Source organism: Osmerus mordax, chromosome 2 (assembly GCF_038355195.1).
Source record: "Osmerus mordax isolate fOsmMor3 chromosome 2, fOsmMor3.pri, whole genome shotgun sequence".
Taxonomy (NCBI): Eukaryota; Metazoa; Chordata; class Actinopteri; order Osmeriformes; family Osmeridae; genus Osmerus; species Osmerus mordax.
Window position 1 is genome coordinate 6,277,283 of NC_090051.1, and position 13,678 is coordinate 6,290,960.

General features: G+C 42.5%; 1 protein-coding gene across 2 annotated transcripts; it reads right to left on the minus strand.

Annotated features, from left to right (window-relative positions):
• Nucleotides 1-7,818: 7,818 nt before the first annotated feature.
• uchl3 (ubiquitin carboxyl-terminal esterase L3 (ubiquitin thiolesterase)) lies at nt 7,819-11,763 on the minus strand. 2 transcript variants are annotated; one of them, XM_067256871.1, is made up of 9 exons: nt 11,677-11,763; nt 11,411-11,422; nt 10,896-11,024; nt 10,600-10,756; nt 10,162-10,247; nt 9,867-9,914; nt 9,562-9,637; nt 9,164-9,222; nt 7,819-8,553 (listed from the first exon to the last, which is right to left on the minus strand). In XM_067256871.1, exons 1-9 carry the CDS (start codon nt 11,716-11,718, stop codon nt 8,470-8,472), a joined length of 693 nt encoding a protein of 230 aa, XP_067112972.1. In that variant the 5' UTR covers nt 11,719-11,763; the 3' UTR covers nt 7,819-8,469. The 2 variants fall into 2 exon arrangements, with proteins under 2 accessions (XP_067112972.1, XP_067112981.1); XM_067256880.1 differs by lacking the exons at nt 11,411-11,422; nt 11,677-11,763 and adding an exon at nt 11,322-11,335.
• Between the last annotated feature and the right edge of the window lie 1,915 nt (nt 11,764-13,678).

The following is a 13,678-nucleotide window of genomic DNA, read 5'->3' on the forward strand; positions in this document are numbered from 1 at the left end:
TACAAATATAATCTGATGCACTTTTTTTTTTATACATCTTGGTCCCTTTTCTTAAAAGGAATGGACATAGATATGCAGACAGAAAAAGTGGGTATTTTTTATCTAGCATAGAGAAGAGAACGAACCCTTAAAAAGAAAAAAGAAGAAGACAGTGGCGTGTGGGTGTATGTCTGGAAACATTTTCCTTCTACTATGATACTAGTGTTAACTGGTCAAATGCTGGAAGCAAAATGTCAAATTTAGTATCTTCCTCATTATTTTTTTTCTGGAAGCCATGTGGGTGTAATAATTGAGTAATTTGACTGGCCCCTATAAGCCATCAGGTATCTGATGGTCACAAACGGGGATTGTGTGAAAAGAACCATGGAGAGAGTAAGAACATGAATTCACAGAGGCTGAAATGGTAGTACACGACATACAAATAAAAGACATCAAGGCGGCCCTCCTCCACATTTAGCCGGCTGGGTTCCACATGGCAATGCTATATTAATAAATGTTTTGATGTAACTTGCCTGAGGGCTTTCGTGGTAATTACTTTTGTGGGCATTCACCTATCAAGTAGGAAGCAGCATTATGGCTAAATGGTCCCTATTTTACCGTGCTGTGGGTTCCATTGCCCTGGTCGTTTGACACCGCTAATCTAGCTCTTCATCATGTTGCCATCCGATATCTTCAAACATCGTAAATACATTTTTATGCACCTGACATTATTTTTGTAACAAGTAAACAACTCAAGAAGTTCATAGCATTGACTGCCTGTGTATTGTCTCCGAGACATAAGGGGGGGGGGGGGTCCTACCAACACACCCATTATCTAGTTGTTATGCAAAAGTTGCTGCGCTCTGTTTATCTGACAGGCGGCTTTCTGAGGACAAACACTGACAGATAGAACGTCTGTCCTCCCAGGGGAGATGAAGAGAGAAGTCAGGACTGGAGCGTTTGAGGGGATTCTGCATGGGTCTGTCTTAATTACGACACCCTGCTGAGTCATTGAAAGGACCACTCCAATTCAAGAGTGCTGTCCATGCATTCATGTATACACACACACACACACACAAACCAAAAGTCCTCCATAATTTGTATCCTTAACCACTCATTTGACCTTTTTTACCCTTTCTTATCTGTGTTTATACCTGCTCTGTCTTTATGGTATCCATTGTGTTTTAACAGTGATTACAGTTACAACACAACTTAACAATAAATTTAATGAAAAGTCAAGATGGTCCACTACCCTCTCCCCCATCACATCTGTCGAACAGACAAGCCCTTTGGAAACAGATCAGAGCATTCATCAAAAAACATAACAGAGATAGCAGAGCTCAGAATGTTCAGTTTGCTCAAAAGCTTACCGTGGTTACGAACAAACAAGCGACATGGGGTCCAGAGATTCAGCCCTGGGAGATATCAGTAACACTTACAGAACAGCGGAGGTCTGGAGAGCAGGGCAGGACTCCCGATGAATGAGAGGGCTGAACAGAGAGGTGCCCGGGAAAGAGCAGACTACTTACTCACACAACAGCACTCCATTCTCCAGCGCAGATCGGAAGTTGTTGCTCCCGAATGTTTTCTTGGTTACTGCCTGTAAACGGGGGAGGACAAAAAAAACTGATTCAGAAGCAGAGAGAGAGAAAGGGAGGGGGGGTGTAGCAACAAAGTGAGGTAACGGGGGTGGTGGTGGAGGTGGGGGAGGCTGAAGAAGAAAGGTAGGATGTTAAGAACAGTAGAGGAGGAAGTGGGTGTTTTTTCCTCCAGTGTCTCCACACCGCTTCACGGGAATGAGGCAAAGTTCCTCAGACTGGAGCTGGGAGAGGTCTGTGAGCAAGTACTGAGGCTGGGCTTGCATCTCCTGGAGCACAGAGTAAACAAGAGGGCGGGGGGGGGGGGGGGGGGGTTGCTAGAAAGAGGCTGGAGCCAGGGCACAGCAACCAGGGACAGGCATGGGGTTAGGAGAGCATCTGGGAGGGGAGGAAAGAGGAGGGCACAGCTTCATGGTCACCAACCATGGTAATCATAGAAAGACGAGACATTATTATGGTGAAAACATTCCTGTACCAACGGGTGAGCTTGCAAAACAAAGCAAAAACACCCAGACAACACTTCCATTTGTGCCGTGTTTACATCCTTGACTAACCCACAACAATAGTAATTGTGATTGAAACAGCAACAACGCAGACAACAATGCAATAACACAGAGAGAGGACGGACTGGGACTTTACGAGTTGTTATTTCCGTCTTTATTTCACAACAAGATCAACGCTTCTGGACCTCTTAATCCAACTGTCATTTGACGTGGTGCCCATTTGAACATACTCAAACATCCTGTTGGCACATTGCCCTCTTTACTGAGAGACACACGAGCGCAGGTGCGCACACGTGCACACACACACCACACAGGCTGAAAGGCCAAACCCAGATCTGCCATGGAGGCCGGACCAGTAGGAGGGTTCCAGACATTACTGTCCCCTTTTCCGTAAAGTGAAACTTCAAAGGCCCATCAGTGAAATACCAACACGGTTGGAACGTGATTGACAGGTGGACATACTCTGTTATTTTCTACCTGGGTCCTGTTACACACAAATCACACACTTGAAACTCGCTATTTAAACATTTTAATATTTAATTATGTGATTTCATAGGTATCAGTGAATGACTGTTAAGACATAACAATAACTCAATCTACATGAATCGTATAATATTATTCATTGCACATTTGATATATTAAGCTGTGTATAGAATGGATGAATCTTGCATGTCAACTAATAATGAAATTGGATTCTAGTGGAATTCATTTTGGACAGCCTAAGTTGTGATACTGGCAGCTGTTAACAGTACACAGTAAGCAAATCCAACCGCTGTTATGGGAAAGTTAACTTCAATGATACACTGAACACACACATATCTCTCTTTCTCTTATTGGTGTTGACATATGAAATCCTGACCCCTGCTGTTGTATGAGAGAACACCTTATGTAATCGTTTTTTATTTATTTGTCCACTCCCAAATCCATTCCTTCATTCATAATTACACTGTCTAACCCACCTTTCTAATTCTCTCCTTTCCTCACTCTTTCTCCCCATCTCCTTCACTTTAATGCACACACTGATGTGAATTAAATGTTTTGTGTCAATATTCTTTCATCCAAGGTACTGGCAACAATAGTTCATGAAAGACTTGGCATCACAGCCTTAGCCTCCAGCTTACTGTGCAACATAAGTGGGCTAATTAATGCTCAGTACCCACCCTGGCACTATATGTCCTGGAATACACCTGGGCCTGCCCGGTTACAAGATAATTTCCTCTTTAGTGCTTTAACTCTGATTCTTAAAGTCATGTACTTTAGCAAGGACCAGGCCCAGGCCCAAGTTTGGTGAGAGTTGAGGTATGCTGTAGGGGATTAGAGCTGGTCTGACACAGCAGGTTCAACAGAGGGCAGGCCAGGCTGGAGACAAATAGAAGAACTGGCTTCAGACTCTCAGTCCCTCCTTCTGTTCAACGCTTCTGAGAAACACTGCTCATTTGAAGTGCTGAGGCTACACATACAATAACAAGGCTGCGACTGTAATAATGGTTTCCCCCTGACGTATGCTGGGTAAATCACAGAAATCAACATCCTTAGGAATACATGTCTGGAACAGGGTCTGAATCTTCAAAGTCAAGGAAACTAAAGGGGGTGGGGGGGTTGAGAGAGAAGCGCAAGAGAGAAAGAAAAGAGCAAGAGAGGGAGAGATAGAGTGGAGCAAAAAAGAGAGAGAGAGAGAGAGAGAGAGAAAGAGAGAGAGAGAGAGAGAGAGAGAGAGAGAGAGAGAGAGAGAGAGAGAGAGAGAGAGAGAGAGAGAGAGAGAGAGAGAGAGGAGCGAGAGAGAGGACTACAAACCGTTGTTCATTCATACAGAGCTCTGAGGCATCTCAGCATTGGAGGTTTGTTTGGACACGGAATAGCAGCCCACCGTTAATTGTTCTGAAAAGCTTCCCTCCCTCTGCAGAGGAAACGCAGGAGGCTAATGGGGTCAGACAGCCTAGCACTGATCCTAATAAGAGAGATATGCTCACAACGTTCATCGACGTACTCTTTCCAGGTATTACTCCCATCCACATCATGACGTCGGTGAACTCAAGTTTGGCAGTTCTGCCAAACAGAAGCTCGTACAGGGCTCATAGCGTGGGCAGAGGGCAGCGCCGGCCTGCCCTAATGTGGGTGACGGGGTCACACCACGGGCATCCGCAGCATGTCTGACGGCTGCGCTCCACATGATTACGTCTGAAAGCGTGCGCCCCGGTTCGCTGCCCACTGGCCCGTCCTGACAGTCAACACACACAACGTCAGGGTAATGACATCGGGAAGTGGTCAGACCTGACACACTTGCTGTGTGAAAAAGGATGGCAGCAGGAACAATGGCGGCAGCAGCCGAAGCTAATGACCATTAGTGAGGACACTGATTACTGGTTATTCTGATAACAGCCTGGTCAATGTGGGAATGGAGAAAGTGAGAAAAAAAATAGGATTGATACATCCTTAAGTATTGGAGATGATTCAGTACCAGGAGGCATTGAAATAATAGATTAACTCATCAAAAACCCACGGTAACACAATGCTATTCATGACAGCTACAATCTTCCAAACAAGCTTCTGCTTGCTTACAAAAGGTTACAGACTTGTCTCGCATTAGGTTACTTACAGGTAACCGAAGCCAGACAACCTTAAAGCTACTTACAAGAAAGATAATTAAATCAATATAGGCTCTTATGTGTCACCCTGTGTCATTTAAACAGGTAACCTCAGCTTTAAGGGTGTCTTATGAACACCATCTTACCTCAATATCTGGTTCAGGACTCTTCAATGTTTTATTAAAGATTTCAATGAAGGTTTAAACCATATCCATCTCTTTCTCGGATGCTAAACAAGGTTAATAAAATCAGATAAAAACATTTTGATTATGGAAAACACGACGGGAGCAGCAGCAACGCTGTAAGACAGGATTGACCTTTGACCGGATCATTAGCTAGCGTGCAGAGCAGCCTAACACCAAAAGAATGGGAACAATTGTTCTCTGAGGTATTCTAAATATCCTGGCAAAGACCTCTCAAAACACTCATACTACGAAGAGGCAGGTCACCCAAATGCACCCGTCAATCAAGTCTTAGCAGTTACAATGTAGAACACCGATGCCATTAACGACCATTTCGTTTCACTATACAATGGTCAGGAAATTGCTCATGAGTAGCTAAGCAGTAGCCTTACAAAGAAATGCTGCCATTATAGCCTACTGTTATGTCAATTTTACAACACTGAATAACTATTGAAGTTCTACATATGCTGCCTGTTTGTTTAAAATAACACTGAGTGGGTGCACAGGCACACAAACACACACAGGCCCTTGTTTCTATTGATAATGGTGAACTGTGTGTGTATGTGTTTGAGAAAGAGTTATCCAACTTTCAATTCAGAGGCTCATTAACAAGGCACCTCCAGTATTGGGGATGGGACCAGGGCCAGAGTTTAAAGAGCTGTCAACCAGCCAGCACTGAGGGGGGCACCTAGGGCTACTCTCACAGCCATGGAACCCAATCCAGGAATGTGTCCATGTGACAAACTCCAGACCATTTAGTCTACTTTTAACACCCTTATCACACACAAACACACACACACACACACCTCTGTTAAAGGCCCTGGAACCCAGAAACCTGTTAATCATTCTGTAGCAGACCCCATGGCGACACAAGTTCCCTTTGTAGGGCAATATTTAGCAGCGTCTATGCCCCTACCACTTGCCTTGGCCCCTCTGCTTCTAGTCTTGCCTCAGCCACAAATGGTATAGCTCTGGTCCATAATCTGGCCTGTGCTTACCAGTGTGGGGTTCAGTTCTGAACTGAACCCAGCTCTTGGTCCCACTACTGCCCCCTGCATTTAATACCAACCAACACTGACTACCCAGCCTCCCCCCTAGCAAAGTCCACAAGCCCAGCCAACCGACCACAATGGCTCAGTGTGCGTGTGTGAGAGACGCTGATGTCACATTGCAAGCATTCAGATTCACCCCTCATGAAATAAGAACAATATTTGTTTAGTTACAGCCCATGCACCAGCTCTGTAGCGTCCCGCTGGGAAGGGAATTCAACAGGGCAAGGAATCTACACGCAACTCCACTCTCCTTTAAAAAAAAGTTTTGATGGAAAGTTTGACCTTTTGCGGAAGGAAAGCTGTTTTGAAATTACAGTGTGGTAGGCTACTAGAAACTCAGTAGTTCCTTTGGACTGCTAAATGTTAATGACAGAGCATCTTTTTCTTTAAAAATATCTATATTGCAGATCTAAGCAATTTATGATGTTGCCTCGGGGTCTGTCATAAAAGTTAAGTTAATTTAAGAATATTACGTTATGCAAAGCATCAGTTGTTAATTTTAGGACAAATCTTTAATCTCCTACTTTGAACCACCAAGCTGTTAAACATCCCTCGAAATATTTACAAAGGTAGTGAACAGGTCTAGACAAGATTTGGAGAATGGAGCGTACATTGAGAGGTGGAAGGGATACATAGTTTATTATAATACATATAATGTATTGTAGCTGGCATAGCATTGGATATCAAACATTATGTAAGGACACAGTTGATTACATTAACGCGTTAGAACACTGATATATGAACATGCAACAGCTAACTTGTTTTCAGCTTGTTCTACTACAGAACATAGACAAATATCTAGGCAACAATTGGTGGAACAAGAACCAGCGAGTCAGTTTTAGACCTCGAGGCTCCCTTGGATGCATTTTACAGATCAATATTTAAGCAGTAGACCTAGGCTTTGTTGCTACAACTGATTGTTCAAGTAACACAATTTTCACAAGGTCCGAATACTAATTCAGTAATATTTACAAAAGTTGGCAAACATAAAGTCGTCGTTTATTACCTCAATCCATCTCTGCGCTTCAGAGAAAGCATCTTCACAGTTGACAGCAGATTGCTCGCGCCACTCCATCATCAGCAAACTTAATCCAAGCGCGCGCGACTCTTACGTCAATAAAATTAACTTGTTACTTTTGTCAGTGAAAGTGTCAAATACTTTTCCTCCAATTAAAACAAATACATCAACTACAATACATCAACTCGACTTTCATCAGGACTAAAAAGATTTGCGTTATGCGTGTAACCTCCAAATCAGCCTAAATAAACAATTACACCATTATATATTTGAATTATTCAGCAATTAGCCAACTCCCTTTGGGTGTATGAATGAAATGAGTAACAAACTCGAGTTCGTTTGTTGCCAAATTTACCTGTTGTTCCAACTCGTGTCCCGAGCCACACACCTTGTCCAAACCACGATGCTATATCGTTTACAAAATGGTTAAACGATCAAACACATTATCTGGATTCTCTACGAGTGAAAAACTAGGTTACCAGACGGAGAGAGCATTTACAATCCGTAGCTTCAGTTAGTGAAGTATAAATACAACTTTCTCTTTCCCCCTTCTTACAATGGAATCGATCGCCCAGATTACGCTTTAGTTTCTTTGCGCTCTGACGCCACTCAGTGGCGAATCTGGCATGAACTGGATGGCATGTCCAGTTCATCGTGGTGGGGGCAATTTAACACAACCATCATGTGACTCAAAGCGCACTGAGAGAAGGGCTACGCTAATCAGACAACAAATGTGCCAACTAAATCACGATTTGGGCACTAAATGTCCTATCACTGACCCTAAAATCAAAATAAGAAAAAACACAAATGTAACCCCCAAAAAAACCTTCTGCTTAACTGTTTGAAATGTTGAACATTTTGGTATACAGCACTTTATTAAAGTATACTAACTGGCCAAACCTATTTTTGTAACTTTTTATTTTTGACATGGATGTCTAATTGTTTTTTACAAAAGGTAGGCACAATGTCAGTTTATGGTGGTCTTACAAGCTTTTATGTTTACCTTTATCTTACAACATTCCTAAATAATTCAATAGTAGTTATCTATTCATAGTCATGGTACAGTAACCGCAGACTACTTTGGGCATAATGCTATGACAAACACACAGATTTACTTGTCATCTTGAAAAAGTCTATAAAAATATTTGCAATTAGAGTGCCTACAAACTATGCAGGGCCGTAATTTTCCAATTTAAAGATGGATTACAACAATACTGTGAGATTGTAATTAAACACTACCAAAGGAAACCATAACTTTTTAGTTTGATGCTTTCAAACACACTCCCAAAATGTTTTAGTTGCATTACAACATTATTTTAATCTGACAATATATACAGGAATTAGCCTACAAATCCAGCCAATTTTAGTAAGAAAAGGTAAACTTGATATTCTTTTCTTTTTAACCATTTATCTCCATTCCACAGGCTAACCTACCCAATACAAATGCTATAGTGTATAACAAATTCAGCACTTCAGAATGATTGGCAGTTGTTGTATCTTTGCATCCATTACAGGGCTGGTCAGTAGAGTGTCATTAGTGTGGGTGGCAGCTTCATGCTCTTGAAAGGGCCACAACAGTGAAGCGCAGCTCTTCAGGGTCTCTGGCCATGAACACCTTGCACACCTCAGTGGCATCCTACAGGAAAGGGGAAAACAAAGACATCCTTAAATCTAGAATAGAGAATTGACACAACAGGGGTTACTATCAGCATGGCAGAAATGAGGTTGCTGTGAAAATTTGTCTTGGACACTTATGAACATATGAAACAGTTGTCATGGACTACGTTTACATGGCCAAATATTCTGTTTTTTGCCATTATTCTGAAAAAGGCAATATTCCTACTTGTCTGTTTCCATGCCGAATGAAAATAAATATTCTACTAATATTCCAGTTTACATGCAGCCAAGCATACTCCGATTAACTAGTCGGTTTGTGTACAACAAACAGAGCTGACCGCAGGGCAGTTATCGCAAACTGCAGTAAAATCCCCAATTGAGATGCATATGTCTAAAGAAGGCTTCTAGAACCTGATTAATATTGAGGTATCCCATGGCAGTACTGAATTCGGAAATATTGTCATATTCTGAATAATAGTGGAATATTAGTCTAGATGTAAACATATTCAACGTCTCCATATAACTGCACATAACTGTCAAGTACAAAAGGACAGTTATGTTTAATAAGAACAGGGGGGAAGGGTACATTCCACTAAGGAACATGGGAAATTAAGAAGGAGGTATTTTACCTTTAGGAAGGTATCTTCTGAGGTGTTGCTATGAGCAATAGGAAAGGGCTTGCGACCATCTACAGAGAAAAGGAGATAAGAAGATAATCTGAACTTCAAAGTCCTGAAAAAAAAAAAATCTTGATGCTGTGAGCAATTACTTCAACCACTCTTTACATAAGGCTGACTGAATTTTATATCTTACATATTGTTTAGCTTTTATGTATTATACTTTTTTATTTTATCTATACATTCTACTTTTTTTAAATTCAGATCCATATATGTTTATTGTATGAACCTTCCTGCCACAGTAAATTCTGTGTTTGTGTAAACTTATGTGGCAATAAAAACACATTCTGATTCTGAATGCTTGAATAGATTGTATGGTAGAGGTAAGAGATGTTGCACTATTCACTTACCAAGCTCATATAAATGTCCTCCAACATTCACAAAAGCGATGAAGTGCAGATCAACTTTTTCATCTATGCTTGGAGCCTGAAAAAAACACAACACAAATAAGAGTGGCATCTTATTGTGTGTTGATCTTACTGTATGTGCAAATGACCTTCCAGCACCTTCCATCTCTCATTAGATTTGATTAGATGAAAGTCTCCCACAGGATATTCAGGTATCACAAGAGCCCCAGTCAAATGTACATCAAAAAGGGTCAATGCGGAAGAAAACATAATAATGTTTGATTTTATTTATTTTTTCTCTAGTTTACCTCCGTCTGTCCTTCCTGTGCACTGGATTCGTGAGTGACTCGGATACTCTGTAAAAACACATGGCTAGAGAATGAGTAATAAATAAATAATTAGCAGACTTCTTTCCTCTGGATGTGACATTTTTGAAACCCATTCACAATCCTTCTTTCCATCTCTTAGCATTATAATGTCTGTACTGAGAATCCACAACACGACAGAGATAAGAAGAACAACAATTCTCTTCTCTTCTTCTGAGAAGAGCTAAACAACAACTTTACATGACAGCACTCCTGACCAGTGTACATTGTAGTATACCTCATCTTTCTCCAGAAAGATAGCTTTGTCCTCTGGGCTCAACTTGGAAGACTGCTCCAGGAACTTCTTCAGTGGGCTGTCAGGCTCTGAGGAAAGAGGATACAAAGATGTTTTCTTGTGTACGTTAGAGATACATATGGATTATTATAATAGTAAATATATTGTACAAATTCTACGATATTAACTTCAGTGCTACTCTACTAATTATTCTATAGCCACTTGGATACATAATGCACTGACAGAGGGAAGAGGAAACAGAAAGAAAGAAAGAAAGAAAGAAAGAGAGAGACGTTACCACCAACTAGTCAAAAGTTTAATTCTTTTCCCCATTCACTTGACGTTGCAGTAATTTTGTCTGAGCTTTATTGAGATACCAAGAAGCTATTTGCAATTTAACGTACCATCCTACAAAGAAAGACTCTATTGCCAAGCACTCACCAAATTCCAGGCATGACTGGTTGTTGGCCACAGCATGAATTAACCCTATTGTTCCACAAGCATTGCCGATGGTCTGCTTCATGAAGTACACATTTGTGGAGACCTCCTGGCCCTGGGCTTTAATCCTGGCCTCCTCCTCCAACCTGAACGACTCATACTAAGAACATTTAAGATAGATGTACTGTCAACACCCTGGGGTTGTGTGTGTCGTCTTTCAGACTTTGTTTCCAACATGGTGGAAATCACTCAAGCAAGTCATGCTTCAGACATTATCCCACAAAAATGAGTCAGTTTACCTTCTCTGTCACAGGAAAGAGGAGGAGAACTGCACAGACAGGTTGAGGAACCATGCTCAGCAGCTCTGGGTCCATCCCATACACATCTCCAAACTGCCAGCTTGGGACCAAACCCAACTGTCCCAAAAACTGTAACGTGAAAGATTTGAAAGAGTCAAATTACTCTTCTGTTTCAAAATAGTCTTTACTTGTAGACATACGGCCACTATTTGAGAATCCCCAATCCTGCTTTTTATCCACCTAGCACCCAACCTTATTCACTGTTTAGAGTTCATGATACCTGTTACATAGATAGCCTTTTTTTTATAGAGTATCTAACCAGTTACTTAATACCACCAACTGCTACCGTATCTATGAGGAATTCCATATGGTTATGTCCAAACACTGCTTTAGCCAACAACTTGCTACAGAGAGTGCTAACTGTACTGTAGTAGGTGTTCCAATTGTAATACTCTCCCGGACGTTCTCCATGTTGAACAATTGATTTAAGAAGGTTTTTCGATATCAGGACTCACTTGATTCATCACCTGAAAAGAAAACAAGTACATTGTTACCCCGTTTCGTTGGCTTTTGGTCTTTTAGCTTGTAAACGTTAAAGTAGATAGCCTAACTAGATAGCATACACACAATAGTGAGTCAGAGCTTTCTAGCATGTAGCTAGCTAGCATCTTGCTAACTAGGCTATCCATTTGCGAATGAATGAATTGCGTTAAGCCGTTATCTATCTAACGTAATAGTTGCTACTTAAACCAAACACTTTGCATGTGTAAACAATACATACATCTGGGTTTGCCTCGAGTGGCAACCAGCGTTGACCGTCCATTTTGGCAATATTGTAGCAATCTTAGCAGACCCTTCAACTTATTCCAACCACTCGCCTCCAGTTTGACAGCTGTTTAGGTTTCGCTTCCGGGATTCGTCTAACGAATAAACTACGTAGCCTACATTAGAAGTAAAGTTGTTCCGTAACTTCGTACGTTACGTACGTTTCAAATCCAGTTTTGACAATTCCATGAAAATCATACTTCAAACAAAAACACCTAGAATATATATAGCTTGGCTTGTTTAATTTCCCTGAAGGTACAGAACCGACATCCCCATGCTCTACCACTGAGCTATACCCATCCACATGGTCTACCACTGAGCTACATCCATCCCCTCTCCTAAACCATAACTGCTCCTTCTGTCCTTCAGGATATCGAAGATATACCATGAATGTGGTGAAGCGTCTGTTTAAGATCCAGAACGTCAACGCCAGCACCATCAGAACCGTCATGGGGGCACACTGCCGTCCCCACGATACCCCAGACTTCCTCCTGGACTACGAGGCCCAGTCCCAGTCCCAGGCCCGCTCCGCCCCCCTGCTGTTTGACCTGGGCACCCCACAACAGCGAGGAGGAGGGGCGTCCCAGGGAGGTGAGGAGGCGTCTGGCGCAGCCCTCCGCCCCAGGAATGGGGCATGTCATCCAGGTAGGAGTGTAGCTGGTGTGTATCGGTGAAACTCACTCCTCAGGTATGTAACAGGCCACCCGCGTCAACGAATTGCTAACTTTTCGTTGGCGTAGTTGGTAGTGGTGGCGCTTGGGAAGTCAGAGGTGGTAAATTCGAACCCAGTGCGGGACGAACATGTGCCCGATACCTCTGACGGAGCTTGTGTAACGGGTGTGAACCTGTGAAACTCACTCCTCAGGTATGTAACAGGCAAACCGGAATCAACGAAATAGATAGCTTTTCTTTGGCGTAGTTGGTAGTGGTCGCGCTTGGCAAGTCAGAGGTTGTGCGTTCGAGCCCAGCGAGTGGCGAACGACACTTTGTTGTGACGGAGCGTGGCTACGTCTGTTACATACCGTCACACTGGCAAGACCACGTCTGTTACACTGGTGCCGTGACCCGGATCATTAGGTTAGCTACAGCTGACCTGCAGAGTGAGTTTGAGGGGTGAATGTAGCCTGTGTGTATTGGTGAAACTCACTCCTCAGGTATGTAACAGGCCACCCGCGTCAACGAATTGCTAGCTTTTCGTTGGCGTAGTTGGTAGTGGTGGCGCTTGGGATGTCAGAGGTGGTAAGTTCGAACCCAGTGCGGGACGAACATGTGCCCGATAGCTGTGACAGAGCTTGCAAGACCACGTCTGTTACAGGAGGGTGAGAGAGGAGAGGGGGGGACCATGGATGGTTAGGGAGACAAACTGCTTGTTTACATTGCTAGCTAGAACTTCGATTGTTACGTCATGTTTACATCTTGTGTTCTCTGGTTCTACAGTCTGCATGTTGGGGAAGCTTGAAAACTGAATTAATTGTCATATATGAGAGACAGGTCCTGGGGCTTGGTGCAGGCCCGACCCATCAGCCGGGCCACCTTGGCCTCCTGCTCCAACTCATAGCTGCCAATAGACCCGTCTTTCATCACTCCCTCCGCCCCTGAGGAGGGGGAGGACAAGATCTACAACCAGCAGCCTCGCAGCCTCACCTACTCGCCCCACCAGATAGGATGTGGCAATTTGAAAATGTTATTATTTCTAAAGACATTTTTTCTTTACTTGTAACTTTTATTTACTTGTGCTTTACTTTGGCACAGTACTGTACATACTGTATATGTACATAAAATGTAGTTTTGTAATGTAAATATTGCATTTTAAATAGTTAAATACCCTTTGACACTTTCGGAAACTGTATAAATATACCCTAGAACATATAGTGCATATAGTAAAAAAGTGTATTGTGTGTGTACCCTAAATCCCCCAAACCATTCCATTGACTTCTCCTTCGCCCCCCCAGTGGCGC

Bases quoted from the DNA above. Each gene is read 5' to 3' on its own strand.
- uchl3 (XM_067256871.1), bottom strand. From the start codon at position 11,718: ATGGACGGTCAACGCTGGTTGCCACTCGAGGCAAACCCAGAT. The intron at 9,223-9,561 runs GTAAGTGAATAG...TTTTCTCTGTAG, and splicing joins AGGACATTTATATGAGCTTG to ATGGTCGCAAGCCCTTTCCT. The intron at 8,554-9,163 runs GTAAAATACCTC...CCTTTCCTGTAG, and splicing joins CAGAAGATACCTTCCTAAAG to GATGCCACTGAGGTGTGCAA.